The sequence below is a fragment of the Balaenoptera physalus genome (genome assembly GCF_965194825.1).
Source record: "Balaenoptera physalus genome assembly, chromosome: 17".
NCBI classification, from domain to species: Eukaryota; Metazoa; Chordata; class Mammalia; order Artiodactyla; family Balaenopteridae; genus Balaenoptera; species Balaenoptera physalus.
Genome location: NC_138895.1, coordinates 12063201 through 12091199, shown reverse-complemented (window position 1 = coordinate 12091199; position 27999 = coordinate 12063201). Strand labels below are relative to the sequence as shown.

At 41.7% G+C, this 27999-nt stretch overlaps 2 protein-coding genes across 3 annotated transcripts in view; both read left to right on the top strand.

The window, feature by feature from the left end:
- The window catches only part of PDE7A (phosphodiesterase 7A), a 102941-nt gene extending 75201 nt beyond the window's left edge, over nucleotides 1–27740 (top strand). For both annotated transcript variants that reach the window (XM_082433699.1, XM_082433700.1), the window contains exons 4-13: nucleotides 3461–3612; nucleotides 5430–5493; nucleotides 10333–10428; nucleotides 12277–12377; nucleotides 17396–17527; nucleotides 17739–17830; nucleotides 20611–20755; nucleotides 21195–21291; nucleotides 21972–22052; nucleotides 25939–27740. In XM_082433699.1, the coding sequence (XP_082289825.1) occupies nucleotides 3461–3612; nucleotides 5430–5493; nucleotides 10333–10428; nucleotides 12277–12377; nucleotides 17396–17527; nucleotides 17739–17830; nucleotides 20611–20755; nucleotides 21195–21291; nucleotides 21972–22052; nucleotides 25939–26147 (1169 nt within the window). In that variant the 3' untranslated portion in view covers nucleotides 26148–27740. The remainder of the gene's footprint in view (nucleotides 1–3460; nucleotides 3613–5429; nucleotides 5494–10332; nucleotides 10429–12276; nucleotides 12378–17395; nucleotides 17528–17738; nucleotides 17831–20610; nucleotides 20756–21194; nucleotides 21292–21971; nucleotides 22053–25938) is intronic.
- LOC309646918 (uncharacterized protein) overlaps nucleotides 1–27999 on the top strand; it is a 366785-nt gene that overhangs the window by 323616 nt on the left and 15170 nt on the right. The gene's annotated exons all lie outside the window — the stretch shown is intronic.

The following is a 27999-nucleotide window of genomic DNA, read 5'->3' as shown; positions in this document are numbered from 1 at the left end:
TTCCATAATGAATAGAATACGTGTCTTCTGCAACATTTTTTAGAAGCTTTCTAAATGCCTTGGCTCTAATGCGTTAATTGTATTGCATTTCTACTTTGGTTTCTAAGGTTATATTTGTAAAATGGGGATGATAATCTTTGCCATCTTCACAGGATTGTTGTGATTATTAAATGGGATGGCAGATGTGAACGTGCTTTTTGTAAAACAGTAAAGTGCCTTTTAAATGCAGAGATGGCAGTACTCGTATTGCATTAATTAGTTCTCATCTGCTCCCCATGTATTCGTGTCATTCCACTCTGTCCCTTCCAGGTCCAGTCTTTTCTAGGAATAAGACTAGAAGGGTCATATTAAATACTTGTATTTCTGGGACTTCCCTGGTGGCGCAGTGGTTAAGACTCCGCACTCCCAATGCAGGGGGCCTGGGTTCGATCCCTGGTCAGGGAACTAGATGCCACATGCATACCACAACTAAGAGTTTGCATGCCACAACTAAAGAGCCCGTATGCTGCAACTAAGACCCAGCACAACCAAATAAATAAATAAATAAATAAAGTATATATATATATATATATATATATATATATGTATTTAAATACTTTTATTTCTGCACATTAGCTTTTTTCCCTCTGTGTTTCTTTCTGTACATACTTTCATCTAAATAAGGACAATTTTGAATAATGGTATACACAGAATTTTATCATAAACAGTCAATAAACCATACTGTAGAGATGTAATAAGAAACTTGTGAGTAATACTGTGGACACACAGGCTTTGTCAACAGATCTGTGTTTTAAAATCTAGTTGTCAGGGACTTCCCTGGTGGTGCAGTGGTTAAGAACCCGCCTGCCAGTGCAGGGGACACGGGTTTGGTCTGGGAAGATCCCACATGCCACAGAGCAGCTAAGCCTGTGTGCCACAACTACTGAGCCTGCACTCTACAGCCCTCGAGCCACAACTACTGAGCCAAAGTGCCGCAACTACTGCAGCCCGCGCACCTAGAGCCCGTGCTCCGCAGCAAGAGAAGCCACCGCAAAGAGAAGCCCGCACACTGCAGCAAAGAGTAGCCCCTGCTCACTGCAACTAGAGAAAGCCCACGTGCGGCAATGAAAACCCAACACAGCCAAAATAAATAAATAAATAAATTTATTTTTTTAAAAAAATCTAGTTGTCCCCCTATATTGGCTGTATGATCTTATATATAATCTCTTGTAGATTCAGTGTGTTCATGTATAAAGTGGAAGATAATAATACTCGTTTTTTTTACATTGTTGAGGGCTAGGTGAGATACCTTTTTTTTTTTTAATTTATTCATTTTATTTATTTATTTTCAGCTGCGCTGGGTCTTCGCCGCTGCGCGCGGGCTTTCTCCGGCTGCGGCGAGCAGGGGCCACTGTTCGTTGCGGTGCACGGGCCTCTCATTGCAGTGGCCTCTCCCATCGCAGAGCATGGGCTCCAGGCACACGGGCTCAGTAGTTGCGGCTCACGGGCTCCAGAGCACAGGCTCAGTAGTTGTGGCGCATGGGTTCAGTTGCTCCGTGGCATGTGGCATCCTCCCGGACCAGGGCTCAAACCCGTGTCCCCTGCATCGGCAGGCGGACTCCCAACCACTGCGCCACCAGGGAAGCCCTAGGTACCTTTTTTTAAAGCACTTGGAACATTACTTTCACTGAACTTATTAAACTAACCTCATTTCCTCAAACACCCTAATTCCAGTTCAGACATAATCGCTTGATATTAATAACGTTACCATTTTGGTGCTAGTCCTTTTAGTGTAAGTTACACTGATAAAGATCAAAATTTAGCTCCACCCTTGTTCTAGATACTCTATTTTAGATCCACTGGGATGAAAAATGAAAAAAAACCCCCGTAACTCTGCATTACCTTATTTCTGGCTTATGTGAGTGTATGGGAACCTCAACTCATCAGGTATTTCACAACCAGTACGCATTTATTCATTTACTCAATATGTTGTATACATACCTACATGGCACTGTTATTAGGCTTTGGAATACAAAGGTGAAAAAAAATAATCCGTGCCTGTACTGGAGGTCATCATTTGTTGAAGGAGACAGATAAATAAGCAATTGTAATAACAGCATCAAAAGTAGTGTGATAGGTGTCTGCACGGGTAGCCTTGAGAACCCAGAGGAGGTGCCTCCCATCTCTCCTACATGGGGAATGTGTATATATAGGTGTCCAGGTGTGCTTCCCAGGGAAGGTGTCATCTGAGTTGAGTCTGGAGAGAGCCAGAACCTGGAGCACGAAGCCTTTTCTTCCAGGCCAAGAAGATGGAGTTCATTTTAAAATGATGAGGGATCAGTGAATACTTTTATTTAGAGCAACATAAACAGATTTGGAACTTAGGATAATTACCTAGATGCATACCTCCAAGCAGTGGCATCAACATCAATTTTATTATCCTCTACATTGCCATCATTTATTTAATACCTATTATATATCTGACTCATGTGTATATTATCTCATTTAATCCAGCATCCTTTGAACTAGATATTGCCATTATTTTATAGATGAGAAAGCACTGGGTGATAGAGGTTAATAGAACAGTTAGTGACTGGACACACAAGAGAGAATGTGTTTGATTACCTGTCATTCCACCAGTGGGATGTTAATGGAAGGTAAGATGAGAGATGATGATCTGTTGATCCTTAGTCTTCACTTTCATGTTTTGTATTATGAACATTTCACTTAACTTAGTTAGATTCTAGAATTTAAAGATAACATTCATGACACAAGACAGCTTGTAACCAATGTCTTTTATTTTGTCTGGTGCCCCAGAAACTTTGGTTCATTCTAACACTGCAGGGACACATGACCGTTAGACTCATGGAAAGAAAGCATATCCGTATCCAATGTGGAACCACATTTTTTTTTCTAGAGTTTTTCATCTTGCAGGATTTTTATCCCTATCCTTTAGAACTCTTACAGGGTATAAGCTACTTTATTCTCCATTCCATCTCATTTTCCTCTGAATAAAATTCTCTTAAGGAAAGATTTGAAATGATACCTCATTAGGATTTGAGATGTTTGAGTTGAATAATTAATTCTTAAAGTCTCATATATAACTTGGGACCTGGCTTCTCAATATGAAGGATAGTTTGAAACTAGATTTTGTCTTTCTGCTTCATAGTGTTTGTATAGTGTATTGAAGCGATGGAGTGAAAGGTAATAATTCTTAGGAAGTTAAAAAAAAAGAACTGATTATTAATCTAACCACACTCCTCTTTAGCTTTCTAAATGCTGATAAAATTGGCGATTTGCCCCTTCATTCTTAGCTCTTTAATTGAAAGTACAAATAAAGTACCTCTTCTCTCCTAGAAATATGGCATGGCAGCTGATTAATTTTAAAGAAATATTTGTATGTAACTAGAAGGGGTACAACAAAGATAGGGTATGCACAGTTTTGAGTCGCTCTACTCACCTTTTACTCCTTTTATTTCAGCTCAATCTGAAATCGAAGTTTCTGTGTCTGCAAGGAATATCAGAAGGTTACTAAGTTTCCAGAGGTATCTTAGATCGTCACGCTTTTTTCGTGGTACCAGCGTTTCGAATTCTCTAAACATTTTAGATGATGATTATAATGGACAAGCCAAGGTGTGTATGGCTTTTTCAAGAAAACATTAATTTTTAGATAAGTTTAACGAAGCCTTGTTTTTCCCATATGGTACTGATTTATAGAGCCTTTTTTTGTATGTGAAATCAGTTGAACCCATTTTTCAGGTTTTCCCTTTAGAGCAGCTAGCTGTTCATCCTATAATTAGGTATTACAGAGCAAGGAACATTTCTGAAGTAACTAAAATAATGAAAATGTTTTCGATTTATTATAACAGCAAGTAGATCAATAGAAAGTTAAGCTATAAGATCACACTTAACGCTGGGAAGAATATTATGGATTATCTGATCTAATTTCTGTATTCTGTAATTAAGAACAGTATGGCCTTAAAAAAAAAAAAAAAAAAAAAAAGAACACTATGGCCTAAATAGTATAAGGGACTTGGTTGAGCTCCCCCAGCTGGTTAGAAGTAAACCCAGCACAGGAGACTCATGACTTTCAGTCAAATGATTTTTCATAGTCTCTTGTATCAGTGAGATATTTGGAAGATTTAGATTTTTTTTTAAATTAAACTCGGTGATTGTGTGCATTGTTTTCTTTACATAGTTTAAAAGAAGTATGTTAATGAAGGTGGAAGTTAGTTGAGGTTGTTTTTGACCAAATGAGGATTTTTTAATAATCTTATGTTTCTAATATTTGTAAAAGTATTCTTTGACTTAATACTTACAGGCCAGATGTTGTCAGTTTGTGTAGATAGGGTCAGGGTACCCACTCTACGGTTATACTAAAGTGAAAAAATTTGCCTCCCAGTTTGATAAAACAGATCAGTGGAAAAGTACTGATGCTTTCCTTAAATTTTAAAAAGTTCACAAGTTTTGTTTTTTAGAATGAGAATATTATGTGTATCATTGGTTGTCAGTATTATAATCTCAACCAGTAGTACCTTAATGTTGCTTATGTCGATTAGGTCATAAATGTATACGACAGTGAACTTTTGGATACAAAATAAAAATTTTTTCTTGAAAATAAAGTCCAAAAAATTTTCAGGTTACAAATATATGGTGTAATAATATCTATTTGAGTTTTAGGGTTGTGGGATTTATTTACTTGGCTGAAATAACCATCAACCTAAAAATGAATGTAGTAAATGCTATTGACTATTTTATAAGGATATTTAAAGAATATAAATAAATACCCATAAATTGGGAGTGTATTTTCAGAAAACGAATAACAAATAATTTAAGTGTAGTATAGTGTAGGTGTCTGGTGCCTAGGTTCCAGAATCAGACCACCTGACTTCAGATCCCAGCTCTGTTACTTTCTTGCCGAACAAGTTAGTACTTTTTGCCTCTTTCCCCATCTATAAATGAGGATTGAAAACAATGCCTGCTTGATAGTGTCGGTATGAAGACTAAGAGTGAGTAAAGAGTAAAGCACTTTTAACAGTACCTGGGATATAGCAAGTATTCGGCTATTATAATTTACTTTTATTCGATTTTAAAAATCTGGTTTCTAGACCATGCAGTGTATGAACCACACTTCTGTGATGTTAAGTTATATTAGAATTCTTGACCGTTCATGGCAGTATAGGAATAAGTCGAAGGGAACACTAACCTGACCTATACATTTATTAACTGGAAAACAAAATAATAATTGTTTTTTCAAATGGAGTTTATCCCTTTGGACATATTCTGGAGCCGTTTGGAAAGGTCGTGATTAAAGGGAGAATGATACTTAACATTTCTTAAAGTAAATCAACCACTTCCCATTTTCATTAACTTCCCTGTGGACTATCTACAAAAGACGGAGAATGTTACTGAAATTAAATTACAGTAGGAATGTTTGGTTTTCATTTCAGTGTATGCTGGAAAAAGTTGGAAATTGGAATTTTGATATCTTTCTATTTGATAGACTAACAAATGGTAAGTGAAGAATTTGACTTACTCAAGTTAATGTATTCTCGAGATTGCTGCACTGATGGTACAGCCGCTGGTGGGCTGCCGCTTTCATTTACTTAGGTTAGGAGCCCTCCGCTGGCAGAGGGAGCATTGTTGTGTTGCTTCTTTAGTGACTGATTTGTAAGCCTAGAGAATCAATCTAAAAATTTATTTTTTGATTATTACTCTTAGTAGTAATCCAAGGTAACCACTGTCATCATCACTTGGGCATCCCTTATTAATGCTACTGTTACTAATAACCCAAGGCGAACATCACCATCTCATTGTTCTTGATTTTTCTTCTTTGGTTTCTTCTGTACTGTAGTCACAGTGACATCCTCTGATCTTGTTTTCCAGTTTTGACAGCCCCAGATATGTGGTAGGTTAATGACCTTTTGAGAGATGGCTTTTCTTCTAGCTCTGGCTCCTAGGCCTTCCTTTCTCTGCGCACTTGAGAGAGGGCGTGTTGTGATCAGCAACAGTGGTTCCTTCTGGCCCTGCTTCTCCGTGGCGGGGTCGGGTGGGGTGGGGTGGGAAAGAGCTCGTGGCTTCTTGAGGGGGCGTATCAGAATCTACGGAAAGTATGAGTACTTTGAAAAAGACAGGTGATTCTGATCTGTTTACCTCTTTCTGAGTTTTGTTTTGCTTTGTGGGAAGGGTTCATTTTTCTTTATTCTGTTTGGGAATGGGAACAGAATTCCCTTTGAGAATCATTCTTTATTTAGTGTAAAATTTTTGGCATTAAAAAAAAAGGTGGTACCTGTAGTCCGACTAGACTTTGCCCCTTTTGCCTTAATATGTTTTAAATGAAGCAGAGTGGAAAGTTCACTGAGAGGAAGTCAGTTCTGATGGCTGATGGTTGAGAATGAAATAAATATGTGATTCACTGCCGTACTTTGAAATCACTTTTTTTTTCTTATTTTACTTTGGAATAAAGCTCCTTTCCTAAGAAAGCCAAATATGGGAAATGGACAAGCAAATAGAACTGTATTCATCTTGAGAATAGCATGGGCCTAGCTTTTTAGTATCACTGCATCATTTGCTCTGAGCTGTATGGCCAGGCATAGTGAGGATACCTTTGTGATCACCTTCTAGTTGTCTGTGGACTGCTGACCGAAAATAAACTGGAGCGACCCAGGCACAAGTGTAAAGACAGTAAAGTTCTCCTCAGTGGCAGAGCCTCCCTCCCGCTTCCCTGCCTTTTGTGTTTCCCCCTTTTCTCTTCCTGCTCCCCTCTCTTTTGCCCTCTGGTGACTAGTGTCTGTTCCTCTCCCTGCCCCCCTTGGGCCTGTCCACACAGAAAAGGCTCTAATATCATTTAGGGCCCATCAGAGGCTCTTACTATCAGCTGTCCTTCCTTGCAGCCGTCCCCTTTTTGAAAATATAGGTGCCTCAGCTTCTTCTAGATCTGGGAAACTCCCCTTCCCTAATGCACCACAAATGTTACTTCAGTCATTATCTCAAGATAAACATAGATAAGGCAGTAACACCTTCAAGGTCTAGCCTCACATAAGCACTAACAGCTCTTAGCCTATTCTTAGTCTCCTGGGACACTTGTTGCCCACTGAAATAGTTGATTGTTTTTCTCTAGATTTTATTTTTAAAAAGAACATACCTGCTAGTCAGGGGGCGTGGCGATAAAAGCGGAGTGAGGGTGACAGTGCAGGGTGGGCAGAAGTAGTAGCCACTACTCCACGGCAGTTAACTTAGCACTTGGCTGTCCTTTGATCGCCTCACTCCTTTTTGCGGAGAAGGTGGCCGAGTGGTTTCTTCCTGGAGTTGTTAGGGGTCAGTAGAAACGACCCATGGTTAGGCACCCACCTGTGCTTTTACAGACGGTGATATCTACGTTCAGTGCACTACAGTCACCCAGAAGTTACAGGAATTCTATACACGAAGAGATATTATTGGGAAACAAATGGGCAGGAGAAAATTCCTTTAACTTGCATTATTTAATTGGGTCTGCTTTCCTTTCAAAGCTGCTTGAATTCTGGATGATATACGTACATAGTATCCAAGTATATAGTTTTCCCTTCTTGCTATTGATCCGGTGTGTTCTGTGTTTCTTCCTCTGGTGATTTCCCAAACGATACTGTGAGGAGGGCAGGGAAGAAACAAAACTCTGATTCCCAGCTTGTCCACTGCAAAGCGGGAAGTAGTTACTATCTGGTAGGATATATTTGATGTTGCTGTTGCAGGAATGAGTTAGGTTACATGAGATAGCAAGATAGGGCTTGTCACCCCCAAAAGTCACCTGGCACGTGAGAAACCTCGTTGCCAGGCCTGTGTTACAGCCGTAGCCCAATCCTGCCAGCTCCCAAGTATTGAAGAGAATCACATCCTAAAACCTGTCGAGAGCCGTAACACCTTAGGCAGGTCCGTCCTTTGATATATATTTATATAAAGGGTAACTTTTCTATAAGTACAATTTTCTTTTCCAAGAAGGTGTTTCCATTCTCACATAAAATAACTTCTATGCCTGTTTCTTGTTTAACGTATCGACTAAGCATCACCACTTGCTTTGAAATGTTTCGTTGACTTGTGTTCTTATTTACTGGTATTAAGTCAGTTGGTATCTTATAAACTGAAAATGAGAAAAAATGTTGCATACAGTTTTTCATTTTGATGTGGGTGGCACACTTCAATAGATTGGTTCTTGTCAGATTTCCCTAGGGTTCTTGGTGGAGGACATTAACATGCGTTCCTTACTGCCATTTGCCTGAATTCCAGATGAGGGTATTTTAACCATTTGATTGCAGCTTCCTTAAAACTTATTCTAGACCCTAGAAATTGGTAATTTATTTCATTAGGTTTGGGAAACAATTTTGGGAGAATCCTGTGATTACCTAAATATACAGAATGAATATACATTCTTTTTTTTAAATTGAGGCATAATTGACATATAACATTAAGTTAGCTTCAAACATACAATGTAATGATCTGCTATTTGTATGTACTGCAAATAATTGCCACAGTGGGTCTAGTTAACATCCGTCAGCATACATAGTCACGGTTTTATTCATTATGATGAGAATTTTTAAGACCTTCTCTCAGCAGCATTCAAATACACAATGCACCCATTTTGTCCCCTTGCACCACCTCTGACAACCAACCGCCGGTCTGTTCTCTGTATCTGTGAGCTCGAGATTTTGTTGTTTTTGTTTTAGATTCCACATATAAGTGAGATTATACAGCATTTATCTTTCTCTGTCTGACTTACTTCACTTAGCACAGTTCCCTCAAACTCCATCTGTGTTGTCGCATATGGCAAGATTTCCGCCTTTCTTATGGCTGGGTAATATTCCTCTGCATATACACCACGTTTTCTTTATCTGTTCGTTCATCGATAGGCTCTTAGGTTGATTCCATGTCTTGGCTATTGTAAATAATGCTTCAGTGAAGATGGGGGTGCAGGTGTCTCTTTGAGATAGTGATTCCATCTCCTTCAGATATATACCAGCAAGTGGGATTGCTGGATCATACGGTAGTTCTACTTTAAATTTCTTGAGGCACCTCCATGGTTCTCCATAGTGGCTGCACCAGTTTACAGTCCCACCAACAGTTGCACCAAGGGTTCCCTTTTCTTCACATCCTCGCTAACACTTGTTATCTCGTCTTTTTGATAATAGCCATTCTGACAGGTGTGAGTTGATGTCTCATTGTGGTTTTAATTTGCATTTCCCTGATGATTAGTGATGTTGAGCAGCTTTTCTTGTACCTGTTGGCCATTTGTATGTCTTCTTTGAAAAAATATCTATTCAGATTCTCTGCCCATTTTTTAAAACCAGATTGTTTTTTGAATATACATTCTGAAATATCTCTATATATGCCGTAAGAAAAGTTGATTGTTACAGTGGTTATAACAGAAATATAGCTCACTTCTTCGCAAATGATTCTAGACCACATGGGCTCATGTTTGTACCAGTAGAGTGTTACTAGGATTTGAATGCATTTTTACATTTAACTCCTTAAAGCTAAAAGATTTGGAACGGTTTTTTCTTTATGTTGGAAGGTGATGTGTCGGATGGTTTTTAGGAAGACTCTCTTGGTTGCCACCTCCTTTCCAGTGTTGCTTATGCAAACCTTGTTCCAGTTAGTTTACTTTTTTCCTCATCTATGGGCTTCTAAACAGTTGTTCAGGCAGTTCTGGATAATTAGTTTAGCCTGATAGTTCTTTGTAATTCTTCATAAATATTATTACTACAAATTTTCATTGTGGAACTAGTTGGGTCTTTTATACATGTTTGTAAGAATCATAGATTTCTTTCGAGAATACTGGAATCATGTTTATGTTATTGTTATTGTCTGAACGCTGGCAGTAATTTATGAGCTCACACACCTTTAAAACTTACAGTCTGTTTAATTGCTAAATAACATAGCATATGCAACCAAGGCGCTTTGCTCTGGGACACCCCCATTCAGAGCAGTGTGGTGGAAGGATGGTTATGAGGAGGTTAAGTGCAGCCATGTTTTAGGTGCTTTGGGAAATTGAATTAAACTTACTCAGTGTGGACAATTTTCAAAGTTTTCTATCAATTCTAATTATTTTGGTGTCTTTAAAAAAAAAAAACTCATCTATTCAAAAATGTTTATCTTCCAGTTGTTTGGTTTTGGAAAAATAAAACCAAAAAATCTTTTTTTCTTAGAATAGAAAGAACGTGTGATATTTAAAATTCAAAACTGGTAAAATAAGTTGTAAATTTTAGACAGACAAAAAGTAGGACTTAGTACTCTTTATGTTTTATACTCAAACCTATATTTGGAAGCACAGTGCAGTTACATTAGCTTGTATTCCTGCTAATATCTCCTCTTCTTCCCTTTTAGGAAATAGTCTAGTAAGCTTAACCTTTCATTTATTTAGTCTTCATGGATTAATTGAGTACTTCCATTTAGACATGATGAAACTTCGTAGATTTTTAGGTAAGTGATTCTAACCCATTTAACAGTAATAAGATTTATACCGGTACTTGTTTAACTTCTCTCTCAATTATATGAGCTGTTGCTCTAAAACTAATCACCCCAAAGTTAGCGGCTTAAAAACACACGCGTTTATTTAGCCCCGAGTCTGCGGGGCTGTGGAGCGCTGCTTCTGGTCTGGCTGAGCTTGGTTGTGTCCCTGCCCTTGACACCCAGTGAGCTGCACAGCGGCTTCGTGGGCCTCAGCTGGGACACCGGACCTGACCCGGCTCAGCTCTACATGATCTCCTGTTAAATTAAAAGGAGGCAGAGGAGTTTGGCACCATAATAGAACCACTTTAAAAACAAAACAGGAAAAAAAATTATTTTACAACAAGCCGAGCTTGTTCAAAGAGCGGTGGCCAGTTGTCAGGAGAGCGCTGGCACATCCAGACCCCCGAGCCCAGCCTGGACGCTGGCCCGCCTTGCTGTCCGCCGCGTGCCGGTAGCCAGAGCCCGTCAGATGGAGGGGGGGCCGCACCTCTGGGTGGGGGAGCTGCGAAGGCCCAGTGCCGCTGGGGGCCGGGGGTGTGTGGGGAGGAGCTGGGTCAGCTCTGCTCTCAGTCTCCCACGTCGGCCACGGCTTCCTCACAAAGGTGACACAGTTTCTGCCCTTTCCTAAATTTTTGAAGACTAAAACCTTAAAAGATCCAGGTACATTGCACTTGGGTCTCCTCTTTTTCTGATCCCAGAAATCTCTTGACAGTAAACTTCAGAGATTATTTTGAATATGTTTTAATGTGCACAGTGATATTTAAGAGCACTCGGCTAGGAAAAAAATTGGAGTCTTTCACCAAATAAAGAAAAACATTAGAAGAAAATTAGCATGAGGATTCTTATTTTTGTAACGAAGGTGATAATGTTTTCTTTCCTCTTAATTAGCAAACTGAGATAAATTTATTACCTAAGACGTTGAGAAACTTCTAATGCATATTTATTTACAAATTGTATGCCTGCAGTACTGTACTAATATCTGTTATAAAACACATAAATAGATATTAACGCGAGTATTTAGAAAACTATTTTAAAGGATGGGATCAAAGTAAATACAGAATTCTAATGCTCTTCGCCTCTCACCAGCGAGTCCTAGTTCACCACCTTGAGGCTGGCTCCCCATACCTGGAGATCACTGGATTGAGTGTTAGGCTGTGGGGGCCACAGTGCAGGTTTGGTGGCAGTGGGGATGGCTCTACCCCCTCATCCTAGTCTACTTTTTCATGGTAGCGTAATGCAGACACTGAGCAGAGAAGGCAGGGTTAACAGATCATCCTTCCCAACCACTGAAAAACTAATTGCAGATCTGAAACTCATCTCACTGATGGGGCATCCCAAGAATCGTGTTCACATTCCCCAACATCTGTATTATTTTAGCCTCATAAAGATTTTTGTTCTCTGATGAATTCCTAGTTCCTAGAACAGTATCTACTAAAATGAGTATTTGTTGAATGAATTGTACAGTTTTTATTAAACTGAGAAACTCTTTTTAAATTAAAAAAAAAAAAGTCAGAGGAGTGTGGCACAATGGTAGATTGACATTTAAAAAGAGAAAAAAAGGAAAAAATAATTTTATAATTTTGACATGAATACCTTCATGCCATTTAAAGAGTTTCAAACAAGAGTCAAAGTGGTGTTGATGCCTTGGGTATACATGTGAGTTATGGTGAGTGATTATCATCTCCCCGAATCGGAACAATTAGCTGATAGCCACATGAGAAGGGTAAGTGGAGAATGCATAACTGTTGCAATTTTTGTATTTGTACATGCCTCCCGTTCGCAGTTAAATTTGGGGTCTTTCTTTTTTCTTTGACGCAGTTATGATCCAAGAAGATTACCACAGTCAGAACCCTTACCACAATGCAGTCCACGCTGCAGATGTCACTCAGGCCATGCACTGTTACCTAAAAGAACCTAAGGTAAGCTGTTGGCATTTACAGTCAGTGAAAATCCTGAGAAAATGCCCTTGATTTAATTTCAAATACTTTTCCTTAAGTGAATGATTTAATCAGACTTAAAATCAGAAGCTTCCTTCACGAGAATGAGATGTAGCTGGATCAAGTTTCCAGGTGTGGCTGTATTTGTAAGTTGACAGCTAGAGAACTGGGGTGATTGTCGAGAGTGAGGCTGGAGAAGCCCAAGCGAGGGCCAGGCCGTACGGCCCGGCCACACGTGTCAAGTCACCTGGCGTTTACGCTGAGCTCCACGAGGGCAGGGATGACACTCGTCAGGTCCCGTGATGAATAGGGAGCTACGGAAGGGAGGCAGGAGACTTCACAAAGCTATCCTGGCTGTGGGGGGAGAATAACTCAGACAAGACCAGAAACATGCACGCTGCCTGTCAGGAGCTGTTTCGATAGCCTTGGGGCAGGAGAGAGGCAGCCGGCTGGTGAGATCTCTTGGGAGTCAGAACGTGGAGGATGTGGTGTCTGGATGCATCTAGGGGAGTGAAATAGGGAGAGGAGTCGGTGGAGACTGTCCCCGGCCGCCGAGTAGCAGGTGGGAGTCGCTGTGAGGGAGAGAATGTAGAAAGGGACAGGGGGCTGGCAGAAGTGATGAGCTCCATTGTGGGCACGTGCGGTTAAATGTATTCGAGCCATATCCGAATGCAGGTGTCTAGTAGAGAGTTGCATAGGAGTCTGAAGCATAGCAGAGAAATCAGAGTTGGGGACCATCAGCTGCAGATGTTAATGGAAGCTGTGTTTGCCCATGGACGTTTCCTGTTCCTGGAGGTTGTAAAGTTACATCTGCCACCCTTAGCCCTACTTCTGAACTCGCCTCCGCAGGGGTCTTAGTTCCGGCCAGATGTTGGGAGGGAAGCAGGCTGACGGAGCCAGTTGGTGCTAGTTGATGCCAGCTCTGAGAATACAGCCGTGTGCTTGCCAGTCTTCTGATTTTTCAAGAGATGTGGAGTATGTGAAAGTACCCCAATTTTTAAAGTATATTATGACTTAAAAAAAAAAATTAACTTTATTGTGGCATCATTTATATGCAGTAGTAAAATGCATACATTTTATGTGTATAGTTTTGATAAATGAATACTCCCATGCACCCCAATTTTTTAACTAAAGTTTAAAACAAACTTTGGGCCAAGCCTCAAGTGTCTCTGTTTAACAGTCTTGTGGGAGAAGTTGGTAAGTAATCACCATACAGCCAGGTAAGTGGAATGATGGAGCTAATGGCCACGCCCAGCCCGAAGCCAGGCACCCAGCAGGACCAGAGGGGCAGAGAGTGTGCAGGGTGAACGTGGGTAGAGACACTGTCTTACTCGTGCAGCTCTGGCAGCACTAATTTTAAACACTTTTTGCCTCTGTAGCTCTGATCATTCTTATTTTAAACACTTTTCATCATTAACATAGCCAGTGAACTCTTCAGTCAAAGCTTCAGTTAAGGATACAGATAAAATCACTAAGATTTAAAATACAGCAATTCCCTTCTCCCTTATCATAGAGATAAGAAAATAGAAATAGAGTCACTCAGAGTTGACTTGTACCTCTTTTACTTCCTGGTCCTTTACATGGCATCGCATTGTCGAGTGTTTTCATTCATTTGTTCTGTCCGTTTTCCTGGCGCTAGGAATCCAGTGGTAAACAAGACAGGAAAGGTCCCTGGCCTTCAAGAAGTTGCCCTCCCAGTGGGGGGGCAGGGGGGCAGTCTTTAAACAGATAAACAGAACTTTGACCTCTACTGTGGTAACTGCTGCTGTGAAGTCACGTAAATAGGGTAACGTGCTGTGGAGTGACTGGGTGGCTGGCGAGAGCTCACAACTTCAGACAGACGGTCGGGAACCATATAAACCGAGAGGCAGTGTTTGAGAAGGAGGCAGCCACGGAGAAGAATCCAGGTGCGGAGGGGACCGTAAAGAGAAAGCCTTATATACGGTGTTTAGTGGGAAATCTGCTTCCGTTTGTTTGTTTAAACACCAACTTTTATTTTATGGATTGGTGCTGTTATTGGTTTTTTTAATTGTTTTTTATTTTATTTATTTTTGGCTGCGTTGGGTCTTCGTTGCTGCACGCAGGCTTTCTCTAGTTGTGGCGAGCAGGGGCTACTCTTCCTTGCGATGCACAGGCCTCTCATTAAAGTGGCTTCTCTTGTTGCAGAGCACGGGCTCTAGGCACGTGGGCTTTAGTAGCTGTGGCACATGGGCTCTAGACTGCAGGCTCAGTAGTTGTGGCACGTGGGCTCTAGAACGCAGTCTCAGTAGTTGTGGCACGCGGGCTCTAGAGCACAGGCTCAGTAGTTGTGGTGCACAGGCTTAGTTGCTCTGCGGCATGTGGGGTCTTCCCAGACCAGGGCTCGAACCTGTGTCCCCTGCACGGGGGAATCAGCATTGGCAGGCGGATTCTTAACCATTGTGCCACCAGGGAAGTCCTGCTTTCAGTTTTTATATCTTACGATTTATACGTAAGAGCTAATTCCTGCCTCTTCTAAGTAAAAAAAAAGAAAAAGAAAGAAAGAAAAAATATTTGAAAACGAAGAAATTATTGAAAGTTCCTTCTGTGTGTACTTGTATCAGCTCTAACTTTAGTATTTATTTTTTATGTCCTCAAAGCTGAACCTCAGAATATAGATTATAATTTTGTTCCAGTTGAGCCTAACGGCATCTAATAGCAACAGTCAGAAATGGGAATAACATTTGTCTTTTTTAAAAAAATCTAGTTTTAAAAATTGCGTTAATGTCATTGACTTCCTTGTCTTTGTTAGGAAACTCATAAAGTTTTTTTTCTGATGAAAGATTTTTGTAACAAGCAGAAATATTGCATTTTTATTCAAAATTTTTTTTGCATGTGTGATTTGTTTTCAAACTTAGAACTTACTTTTCCTTCACAGAACTTTAACAACCCAACTGCTGTTTCTCATGTTTCTATTTTTAGTAGTTAACTCTTTAATCTACCTGAGACTGTTTGATGTCATGTGTAAGTCATACATTAATTTTTAACAATTCTGGATTATTGCATTCTCCCAGGCTGGTACACGTCTGTTCTTCTGCCAAAGTTATAAAAATATAACACTTCTGAATATTGCTTAACAAATCACATGCTCTTAAGATATCCACAGCCATGCCTACATTTTTATGTCAGGAGGGGACGTAGCTTTATATGCAGGATGCTCCGTGGAGCGTGCCTTCTGTTCATCTTGATTAGTCAGCAGCACTCTTTTTATTTATTTATTTATTTTGGGCTGCACTGGGTCTTCGTTGCTGCGTGTGGGCTTTCTCTAGTTGCGGCGAGCAGGGGCTACTCTTCGTTGCAGTGCGCGGGCTTCTCATTGCAGTGGCTTCTCTTGTTGCGGAGCACGGGCTGTAGGCGTGCAGGCTTCAGTAGCTGTGGCTCGTGGGCTCAGTAATTGTGGCTCACGGGCTCTAGAGCGCAGGCTCAGTAGTTGTGGCGCACGGGGCTTAGTTGCTCTGCGGCATGTGGGATCTTCCCGGACCAGGGCTCGAACCCGTGTCCCCTGCATTGGCAGGTGGATTTGTAACCACTGTGCCACCAGGGAAGTCCAAGCAGCACTTTTAAAATCTTTTATTTTTTTTTAATGCTTTTGCATATCCTAAAGAGGAAATAATTGTCCTCATCATCTTCTACCCATTCATTGAGTTTCTCTATATACCATTTACAGGTAGTACAAAAATAATTTACATTCTCTGCCCTCAAACAGCTTACACTATTTTAGTGGATTCAGGCCCTCCGACAGTGGTTTTTTTCAGACCAAGATGAACTTGGCGCAGGGGATGGAAAAAAAATCCATTCTGGCATAGAAAGAATATACTAGAATTTGAATCAGAAATTTTTTTATCTCATATTTTAAAACTTTTCAGTTTTCATCTGTGTTTTATCATGTGCAATGTGGGTTGGCTCCGTGTTGTAATCTGTAAGTAAGTATACCTATATTGGTGGCATATGCTCAGAATACTTTTCTACTGTTAGGGCACAGGACCCTACACGTTTAGAGAGCTCTGCCCTAGTGTAAAGCTAAACAGGCGCACGCTGCGCTCTGGCAGCGTTAGTGTGGCGGGATGTGAAATGTGCTGCAAGAATGCAGTCAGTCATTTGTGGGCTGGGGCTGGGCGAGGGCTGGGCCTTAAAGGGAGAGTAGAAGCTTGCCAGGAAGCAAGAGGTGGTTCATGAAAAGCAGGTGCGACACACTCCGGGTGAGCATTTTTTGTCGTTGAAAACGTCAGTCAGGTAAATAAGCTTATTTATTGTGGTTATTTTATCAAGAATAGTACATGACTGTGGAGAGTAAAATTATAATGGCTAGTGTACAGGATGGCTTTTCCTGAGATGAATGCACTGTGTGTGCTGTTCTGAACTGTCCATCCATTGGGAGAGGATTTCGTTACCAACTTGACGTAAACTTCCGCTCCGTGACGACTCAGTAGCTTCCTTCAACATTTGGGACCTCAGAAGTAACCTTGCATTTGGGTTCTTGATTGAAACCCAGTAACCAATTTATTGATAGACACACACCCTCAGTCATAGGTTTGCAGTATTGTACACTTAAACATCTGTTAGAAGGGGAGATCTCACCTTAAGTGTTCTCACCATGATAAAAATTTTTTTCAAACCTCATAGGCCTTCTCCGACTACAGTAACAGAAATACTCAAATCTCTGTTTGTTGTTTGAAAACTTTTATTTCTCAAGAAGGTGGTTTATACTTTAGCTGTCATCTTAATTATGCTAGTTTCAAATGAAGGATGAGGTGCATCCTTGAATTCCACGCGGGCAGGGACACCATTATACCACGCCTGCCGCCAGGGTCGGGAGGAGGCCAGCCCCTGGCAGGCACGCCGTGGCCTGGGTGAGCAGTCTGAGACACGTGGCGGGAGGAGACCATCGACACTCATTCGGGGCTGATTTAGAACAGCTACTGTAATGGCGCAGAGCGTGTTTGCAATATGTCTGTAATCAGTTACTCCTTGCCGCACTCCAGCTTGCCAATTCTGTAACTCCTTGGGACGTCTTGCTGAGCTTAATTGCAGCTGCCGCTCATGATCTGGATCATCCAGGTGTTAATCAACCCTTCCTTATTAAAACTAACCATTACTTGGCAACTTTATACAAGGTTAGTGCAATTTTATCCTCAAAATTTAATGTTCTTGCATTCTAGAAAATGTGTCATGTTTTAAAGAAGTGAAAGGAGTAAATAAATTCTCAATGAATGTTTGAATTTTAATCAGATTAATATTACTTACACATAATTCTTTATGTTCAGAAAAAGACTTAACCATTTACTCAGATATGCCCTTTTTTTTTTTTTTTTTCTTTTTTTGTAGAATACCTCAGTACTGGAAAATCACCACTGGAGATCTGCAGTGGGTTTATTGAGAGAATCCGGTTTATTCTCACATATGCCATTAGAAAGCAGGTAGGTTGGATTAAGACAAAATTAATTAGTTATGAACTGTGGAAATTAAGTTGCAAAAACAACTGTATAAAGTTTTTTAAATTATGTTGTTATATTCAGGTGTTCCACAATTTTTGGGTAAATTATCTTATTTTACAAATTTACATCAAAATTTTAATAATTTAAACCTGTTCTGAAATACAGTCAGTAGTAATTTTTTTTCAGTGAATTTTTATGAAGGATCACTCATAGATACAATAAAATCCACTCCAAATACACAATGGCTCAGTCATGGTTTACTGCTTATTTATGTAAATGGTATTACATATTTCCATTTTATGCTCTTTTGAATAAAACCGTACGTTCTAGCTGTAAAGGTAAATTGGATAGAAAGTAAACAATCTGTATAAGAAACAGATCATTAAAATCTGTTCCAGGAAGTTTTCAAAACTGATAAGACGTGAAAAGAATGCTTTGTATCCTCAATAGCGTAGTCCTAGAGTCACTGCTAGAGTTACAGGATAAAATAATGAATTGAAAATACAGAAAATACTACATGTTTTTTAGAAAATATCATTTGATGTTGAGCAGGCCATTTGAAAGGCTAATAAAAAGCATTAATGTAAATGAGCCCAATATGATAATGATGGTGGTGGTCAACAAAATCTCATGTCATTGGTCCACAAACTGAAGCTTTTAATGATGCCTCAGCAAGAGAAGGTGCACTTAGGAAAACCATGTCAGTGGGTATATACCACCTACTTCTAGAAAAAAGGTGTGAGACATAAAAATACATTTGGGTATCAAGATTTAAGTTACTGTCATTGTTCTTTCCTTTCTCCCTTTCACAATTTAAAACAACTTCATAAAAAAAAAATGTTTTTGGTAATGTCGGTGAGAAAAAAGCTGGACTTTTTATTTTTTTAAATTTGTATTCATGGATACCATTTGGAGTTATGACAGTACTTCTGGTAAGTAAAATTGTTTCTTGTCATAGTACAAATATAAAAACTGCTTAAACCACATGGTGTTTGTATATGTAAGTTCTCTTTTTCTTGACTAAGGCAGATTAAATTGTTTGCTTCATTATTCCCTTTTTATCATGTTTTGCATTTGATGATTAACCCTGTTGAATTCTCATATTTTAATACAGATAAAAACTGAAAATAAGGAATACTGCGTAATAGCATTCTTTCATGTTTGCTTAGGGTTTGTTTTATTTACTATTCAATATTGTGAGCCTTTTATTTTTTTATTTTATATTTTTCTGAAGCAAGGAATACGACTTTATTCAGAAAGTTGGCAGACCAAGAAGATGGCGGACTAGGGTCCCCAAAACAACCATCTTAGAGCCTTTTACTCTGTTGACCGCTCTTTACTGATCATTATACAAAGATAATGTTTGTGATGGCCCATTGAAACAAGGAATTTTTAAACATTTCTCTTATTTGACTTGAAACAGTTTTTTTTTTTAATATCTTTATTGGAGTATAATTGCGTTACAATGGTGTGTTAGTTTCTGCTTTATAACAAAGTGAATCAGCTATACATATACATATATCCCCATATCCCCTCCCTCTTGAGCCTCCCTCCCACCCTCCCTATCCCACCCCTCTAGGTGCACACAGAGCACCGAGCTGATCTCCCTGTGCTATGCAGCTGCTTCCCACTAGCTATCTATTTTACATTTGGTAGTGTATATATGTCAGTGCTACTCTCTCACTTTGTCCCAGCTTCCCTTTCCCCAGCTGTGTCCTGAAGTCCGTTCTCTACGTCAGTGTCTTTATTCCTGCCCTGCCACTAGGTTCATCAGTACAGTTTTTTTAGATTCAATATGCATGCATTAGCATACGGTATTTGTTTTTGAGGCGGTTTTTTAAATGATATAATGTATTTGTTATTTGTAGTAACATGTTACCTTTACCCTTCCAGAAAATTTGGATAATTAATTCTTGAATTTGGCCCTGAAAACATAGTTGAGTCTAAACTTTATTAAATTGGTGGAACTTCATCAGGTTTTAGTCAGACATCTTCACATGTCTGCAGAAGTCAGTGGTTGAATGGGCTGTTCTTCCCCCATCTGACCCTCCTTCTGCCGCTCAGATCTCAGGCACCAAAAAAGAGTCCAAAGTTGTTCACTGCATCCCAGCGAAGAATTTTCTCAAGCAGCATGCCAATCTTACATAGACTTTCTTAGGCATATAATTCCACCTTTAGGCATTCTTTTTGGAGTGTTTGCATATTGGTATTTTCCTACAAATGCTCTTGGTTTTAGTTTTGATTATTTTAGTAGGTTTTTTAAATGCATTCTTTAAATCCATCTTTTTGGTAGGTTAAAAGTTGAATGGCAGTTAGAATATCTCAGGGCCCTGTAAAGCTTTCTGAGTATTAAGACTTAAGGAAAAAGGGCTTCCCTGGTGGCGCAGTGGTTGAGAATCTGCCTGCCAATGCAGGGGACACGGGTTCGAGCCCTGGTCTGGGAAGATCCCACATGCCGCGGAGCGTCTAGGCCCGTGAGCCACAATTACTGAGCCTGCGCGTCTGGAGCCTGTGCTCCGCAACAAGAGAGGCCACGACAGTGAGAGGCCCGCGCACCGCGATGAAGAGTGGCCCCCACTTGCCGCAACTAGAGAAAGCCCTCGCACAGAAACGAAGACCCAACACAGCCAAAAATAAAAAAATATATATATATAAATTAATTAAAATAAGATTAAAAAAAAAAAGACTTAAGGAAAAAATCATCAAGAAGTGGCTATTCAGTTGAAAGACTTGTATTTCTCTTTATGTTTCTCTAATTCCAGACAACAGATGGAGGCTCAGATAGGCGCCCTGATCCTGGCCACGGACATCAGCCGGCAGAACGAGTACCTGTCCTTGTTTAGGGCCCATCTGGACAAAGGTGACTTATGTCTGGAAGACGCCAGGCATAGGCATTTGGTTTTACAGGTAAAATGAGCTTGGAAAGATTCTATTTCTAGAGCAAATCATATGACTATTAGAATAAAAATGAAATATTCTCGTGTAGTCTTCTGAGTGGTTAAATCTTGAGGGAAAGCATTTCATTTTATTTTAATAAGTTCTCATATCTAAAAAACGAGAGAGAAGTGGCTGATTTCTTTGTAGCTCTCTGGTTCGTGCAGTCCTATGCTTGCCTCTCCAGAATTATCAGGTATGTATAATTTGGTTAGTAGGCTTTCAATGTTTCTGCAAAAATGATTGTTACAACTAACAGTATCGTAAAATCAGTATAAAGGATAATGAATTTCCTGTTGCAACGTTTTCTTTTTCTAAGATGTTCTTTTCCCCACTATTAGCGTATATTAAGCTTAGTAAAATTGAAATTTTACTTTTTTTCTTAAGACAATTTTAATATTTTCCTTGCTAGATGGCTTTGAAATGTGCTGATATTTGTAACCCCTGTCGGACCTGGGAATTAAGCAAGCAGTGGAGTGAAAAAGTAACAGAGGAGTTCTTCCATCAAGGCAAGTTACAGTATTGAGTGATAATCTATTCAGTTCATTTTTTAGCATCATATGAATAAAATAACTCAGACAATTGCAGAGTCTAGCAGTAGGTGCCTGATAGTTTTAGTGACAATTCACAGTAGATGTACATATAACCAATAATGCACAAATTGAGCATCTGTTTTGAAAATTAGCAGTTCTGTTTTGAAATGATCTGATGTGTGTGTAGGCATGTGTGTGTGAATTAGATGTGGAGCAGGCTGGAAGTCTCTCTGTACAGAAAGATTTTCCTGCCCTTGCTCCATCCTTGTCTTGTGTGGAGGTCATGGCCACATGACCATGTAAGACATGTTTTGTGATTTAAAGCCAAGAACCAAGGATCTTCGTTCCATGCACCTTCCTTTCAGAAATCTGAGTTTTAAATTAAAATGCTGACAGAATTAACAGTCTTGGGATAACACCTAGTAAAAGTTTTCCACCCTCTCCATTTAAAATAGGATGTCGGCTTGGCAGCCTTTTCTATGTATGAATAACTTAAAGTTTAAAAAAAGAACTAATTTAGAAGGCATCCTCTCATGAGGATTAAGTGTGTTACATTATTCCTAAGGAGTTTACAGGTAAGATGAAGACTTCCGTTATATATTTAACCAGTAGGTATATTCCACATTAAGAATTCCTTTTTCTTTTTTAATTTCTAGGAGACGTAGAAAAAAAGTACCATCTGGCTGTGAGTCCACTTTGCGACCGTCAGACCGAATCTGTTGCCAACATCCAGATTGGTAACTATGCACACTTAGATGTAACTGGTTTTTAAAATGCCACTGATTTTAAGTTTGTCAAGAAGAGAGAGGTACATCTGAAATATCAGTATTAAAATTATGCCTATTTCTAATTTTTAAATAATTTAAGAAATTTTATTCTTGTTTTTCCTTTTTTTGGCTCTTCTAATTTACTCTCATTTGATTTTAGTTCCTAAAACGCAGGGCAGGTAGCAATAACTTTCTGTTCTGAGATGGAAAGAAAGCATCGTTTTGCCATGTGGGAGCCTCATTGGCGTCATTCTGGGGCCGCTGGGCCTGACGGTCAGGGGAAGACCAGCTTCCACGACTGCCGGCGTTTCTCTCACCGCTGCCTGCTGCTTGAAGCTAGCTCTTCAGCACCTCACACAGGCCCCTTGTAACCTGGCCTCGAATTGTCTCTTCCGCCTTCTCCCCAACACCTTCCCCCTCGTTTCCCTACAGCAACTTGGGCCTCCCCGGGGCTCCCCAAATCCCTGGTGCTCCTTCTCTCTGTGCCTCGCCAGGCCCCCCATCTGCCTAATAGGCTCCTTTTTCTTGAGGGTCCACCTCAGATGTCACCCCCAGAAGCCACCTTTCACTCTCTCCGGGCAGTCGTGCCCCCTCTGGAGGCGCTAGATGCCCGTCCTCATAGCTGCCAGGTGTTGACCTGGCCTTTGGAGGGGTGTTGCCAGGGGCGCGGTCACGTGAGAACTGCTTGTTGAGTGCACTGTGGCTGTAAGCGGCAGCACCACGAAGGGGCTGCGACTCAAGACTGTGCAGCTTGTTGTAGACGAGCCGAGGGAAGATGGGCCAGGTTTGGGGTGTGCTGGGTGGATTGCCAGGTGGGGGTCACTCAGAAGGATATGGACGGATGGGCGTGATTTTGGTGGCTGATACTGAGCAGGACCTCTTAGGACGCGGTTGACAATAGTGAAGTGTGTCCAGAAACTTCAGACAGAGAAAGTTTCTAGAAATTCGGAAGATAGCACAACACTGTGACATAATACCCGGAAAAGAGGACTGTGCTGGAGGGTCAGAAATTCAGAAACAGAATTCTAACATTGTACAGCAGTTGCAAAGGATCCTCCGGGGGAGGCAGTGGGTAGTAATGATCTGGCTGCAGAGGGGGCAGTAGAGATGCGGGAGAGCGAGGCCCAGGCCTGCGGGGACAGCGCGGGGACGCCGGGTCCCCCGGGAGCTCGGACTGGCCAGGAGCGCGGGGGAGGGAGGCGGGAGGGGAGGGGGTGACGGGACAAGAAGCCCATTTGCTCTGCCCTGATCCTCAAGGGGAATAACCTTCGAATGCGGACGAGCGGATGAAATGTGGGCAGAGGGGACTGAGTTGAAGAGGAGGGAGTGGGTTGTGCACACGCTCCAGCTTACTTCTTGCCTCAGTAAATTACTCCCTTGATTCATGAGAGACGTTGCAAATGAGGTTTAAAAAACTGCAACTTTTAAAAGAGACAAGAAGCTAGATCCCTTAAACCGTTCTTGTCGTTTCTGACCTTGTCAGCGTTGGGCAGTTGTGGACCCGGTCCCCCGGGGGCAGGGATAAGGTAGAAGGCGGTGACGGTTGACGTGGGCCGACCCCTCACGGCACCCAAGGACACAGGCACTGCTGGTGTTCTTTTCCACATAGTTTGCCCAGTTTGTACAGATAACAGGTGCTGGTCTTTCTGACATCAAATCCTAGGTAAAATGGGGCTTGCAGAGACCCTCTTCCTAGAGTAAGTCAGGACGATCAGAATGAACTCCGTGCTAAGCAGCAGTTACTCAGAGCCAGCATATGGTCAGTAGGTAGAAGTCGTGTTTAATTAACACGGTTTTCTTCTTTGATAGGAACACTAGGTCCTGTCACGTACCGGGTAAGGGTGAGGCATTGGACACAGCGTCCTGCGGTAGCTGAGGAGAAGAGATAGAGGCGCGTGGGCTGGGACAGTTAAGGGGGTTCACAGGTGGATGAGCTCACGAGTAGCGTCCTGCCACCTGGCTGTGTCCGTGGCCCCGGCCTGTGCATTGTTATCAGGTACCTAAGACCTAAAAGAATCCTGGGTACCATAGAACCAGAAGCGAGAGCTGATTTGTTGGATGTGAGAAGCAGGATGCAGCTCTCAACCAGTTGGAACAGTGGGAGAATCAAAGAAGATGGATCGCGTGAAACCTGTGGTAATAAGGTTCTGCGTTTGGGTACAACACTCCGGCTGCTCACGCCTTGACTGTGGCACCTGGAAAAGACAGGGCTCTGGCGGCTGCCTCAGCCTGACCCGGGGGGAGGGGGTGGCTTGGCTGCCAGAAGCCGCTCTGCTCTTTGACTGCAGTGATGCCGTTTTCCCGTGTCCTGTCTCTCCTCACCAGACGTAACTTGTGGAGAGCACATCTTGTCTGTCTGTCCACTGCTTATCCATGGCCACCCCAGAGCAGTGCCTGGCATCTAGAAGGTTCTCAGTTAACATGTGTGGAGGGAATGGAAGAGATGAAAGAAAGAAATGGAGGACTTCCCTAGTGGCGCAGTGGCTGAGAATCCGCCTGCCAGTGCAGGGGACACGGGTTCAAGCCCTGGTCCGGGAAGATCCCACATGCCGCAGAGCAACTAAACCCATGCGCCACAGCTACTGAGCCTGCGCTCTAGAGCCCGCGAGCTACAACTACTGAGCCCACGTGCCACAACTACTGAAGCCCACGCGCCTAGAGCCTGTGCTCTGCAACAAGAGAAGCCACCGCAATGAGAAACCCGCGCACCGCAACGAAGAGTAGCCCCCACTCACCGCAACTAGAGAAAGCCCACACGCAGCAACAAAGACCCAACGCAGCCAAAAATAAATAAATTTTTTAAAAAAAGAAAGAAATGGAAGAAAGCCTTATTTCCAATATTGTAACTACTACTTCAGATACCATAATTTGTACACTTAAAAAAATTCAATCATCAGACCATATATGACTTTTCTAATTAAAAGTAGTGGGTGCTTTATTTCCAGTGAGATTTCTTTTGTTGGCTAAACGGAACCTGTGTTTTCTGTGGTCCATGTGGTCTTTTGCTGAAAAGAAACGGTTTTGGAGATGAAGAAAATTTTAAAACTGTTAAACAAGCAGTGATAGAATTTGAATGTACATTTTCCTATCCTTGATCAAAAGTTTAGGAAGATAATGTTATTTGCTTCTCCTAATAGATGTGATCTGATTGTTAAGGCATTTTCTAGGAGGCTTCTTTCACCCTGTGTAAGACACTATGTAGTATTAAGTCAGCTGTAATGTGGGCTCGAGTGCTGTGTAATCCAGAGATGCAGACAGGCCTGAGACCACTCCTCCTTTTCTGACTGTGAATTAAGGGAGATCAGTTGTAGGAAGTGTCTGTAAAGTAGGCCCCTGGTACACTTTTGATGTTCACTTTCCTAATTGTCTAAACTAATCTCTGTTCGTTTTAGACTCACACTTTGTGGCATGCGTTTTGGCTTTATAAATCCTGAGGTTCATAGTGGGCCCACTGTGCTCATGACCAGGTGTGACGATTACCAGCCCGGACGGTAGGGCAGCCGCGCCTCAGTCCAGCCTCGTCACCCGCAGCCCCGGGGGGACCCCCTTAGCCTTGGGCACACTGTGCCCTGCTCCTCAGGGTTGAGGGCCGCCGCGGGTTTGCTGAAACAGAAGGATATGGTTGGTGCAGCTGAGAGGAGCCGTCAGAAGAGATGGGCTATGTTTGTCAGTTCACCTTTACTTCAGGTTTCAGTAAGTTACCTAAATAGATTCTTCAGAGAAGATATGTACATTTACACACACGTCTTCTGAAAAATAAGAGGTAATATTGGAATAGGACTTAAGAGAGTAAACACTATCTCGACGTTGTAAAGTTTCAGGACATCCACTAATACCTTTTCTCTTACTGTCTCAGGTTTCATGACGTATCTCGTGGAGCCTCTGTTCACAGAATGGGCCCGGTTCTCCAACACCAGGCTGTCGCAGACAATGCTCGGACACGTGGGGCTGAACAAAGCCAGCTGGAAGGGATTGCAGCGAGAACAGTCCAGCAGCGAGGACACTGGTGCTGCATTTGAGGAGCTGAGCTCACAGTTATTACCTCAGGAGAACCGGTTATCCTAACCCCCCCCCCTCCCCCGTCAGGGGGCAGACTGCCTCTGGAGGTCGTTAGAAATGTGAATGGGGTCTTGAGGTGAGAGAACTTTACTCCTGACTGCCAAGGGAAGTGAATGACGCCAGCATTATTTATTTCCAAGATTTCCTCTGTTGGATCATTTGAACCCACTTTTTAATTATAAGACCCGAACATACAGCAATATGCATTTGGCTTTCGTGTGAAACCTTGAATATGCAAAGCCCAGCGGGAGCAAACCGAAGGGAATAACAAAGTTTTGCAGGAAGTTGTGCGGTGGCCCTCGTGCTTCTCAAAGCATCCTGAAACTTGAACCGAAGCCTTCAGCAGAAATCTTTGGAATTTAACCCGTCTGATGCAACAGTGTGTATCTGTACCTTCCACTAAGTTCTCTCGGAGAAAATGGAAATGTGAAGTGCCCAGCCTCTGCGCCTCTGGCCAGACTCGATGTTTACAGACCAACTCTGAAATACTGGTTCTCAATCCGCCTTGGAGCATGATTGTGAAGGAACCACTAAGAATTTTAAAGATCAAACCTAAACTGCAGCTCTTTCCCCCGGTTTGCCTTTCTTCTTCTTTGGATGCCACCAAAGCCTCCCATTTGCTATCGTTTTATTTTGTGCACTGGAAACTGAGCATTTATCCTAGAGTGCCGCCGAGCTTTCACTCCAGTGCTGTTTGGCAATGCAATTTTTTTTAACTCTTAGTTTTTAATTTGGGGCGGGAGGGGCAGAACCCCAGTGTCCTAGCTGTATTATGATTCCGCAGTGAAGACGTTGCATGTTGTTTTCACTAATGTACACTTGACCTGCACATGCAAGAAAAGGGTGGAATGTTTAAAACACCATAATCAGCTCAGGGTATTGCCAATCTGAAATAAAGTGGGATGGGCAAGTGTGTCCTTCAGAGCAAGGGTACTAAAGTCCCTCTCGCTGCAGGGAGTGAGAGGCGTGTTGTGTGTGTGCGGATGTGTGTCTGGGGCACGCTCGTGCATGTGTGACTGTGCATGTGTTCTATTTATCCACGTGGGAGGGATTGGGAACGTCAGCTTTTATTTATTATTTTAGAATGTGACATAATGAGCAGCCACACGTGGGGAGGGGAAGGGAGGTCAGCTGTAACAGATCGCTCCAGATGCCTTAAACTATGCACAAAGCTAAGTGACCAAACTTCTTGTTTTGATTTGAAAAAAGTGCATTGTTTTCTTGTCCCTCCCCCTTTGATGAAACGTTACCCTTTGATGGGCCTTTTGATGTGAACAGATGTTTTCTAGGACAAAATCTAAGGACTAATTTTAAACTTACAACATTCCACTTTTGTAATTTGTTTTAAAATGTTTTATGTGTAGTAAGCACAACTGTAATCTAGTTTTAAGAGAAACCGGTGCTTTCTTTTAGTTCAATTGTATTTCCCTTGTTACTGTAAAGGACTGTTTATTAATTATGTTTACAAGTTTGTTGCAACAGTCATTTTCTTGGGAGAAAGCTTGAGTGTAAAGCCATTTGTAAAAGGCTTTGCCATACTCATTTTAATACGTGCCTGTTGCTGTTAACTTTTGATGAATAAAAACCTATCTTTTCACATTTTCATCTTTGATATTTACCTGTAAGTCAGTCCGTTGGAAATCATAACGCTGAATTACTAGGGAAGCAAAGAATTCGCTTCTCGGCTCCGGCATTCACTCGCCGCACGTTTGTTCAGGCAGAGCTGGGCGCAGGCAGAGTCCTGCGGGCCCGTGTGCTGCCTGCACCTCACGGGTGAGCAAGCGGAGGCCGGGATGTAGTGGACAGAGTCCTAACAGCCGGGAGAAGTCGGCTCTGAGCCCAGCCTCTTGACTCCGCA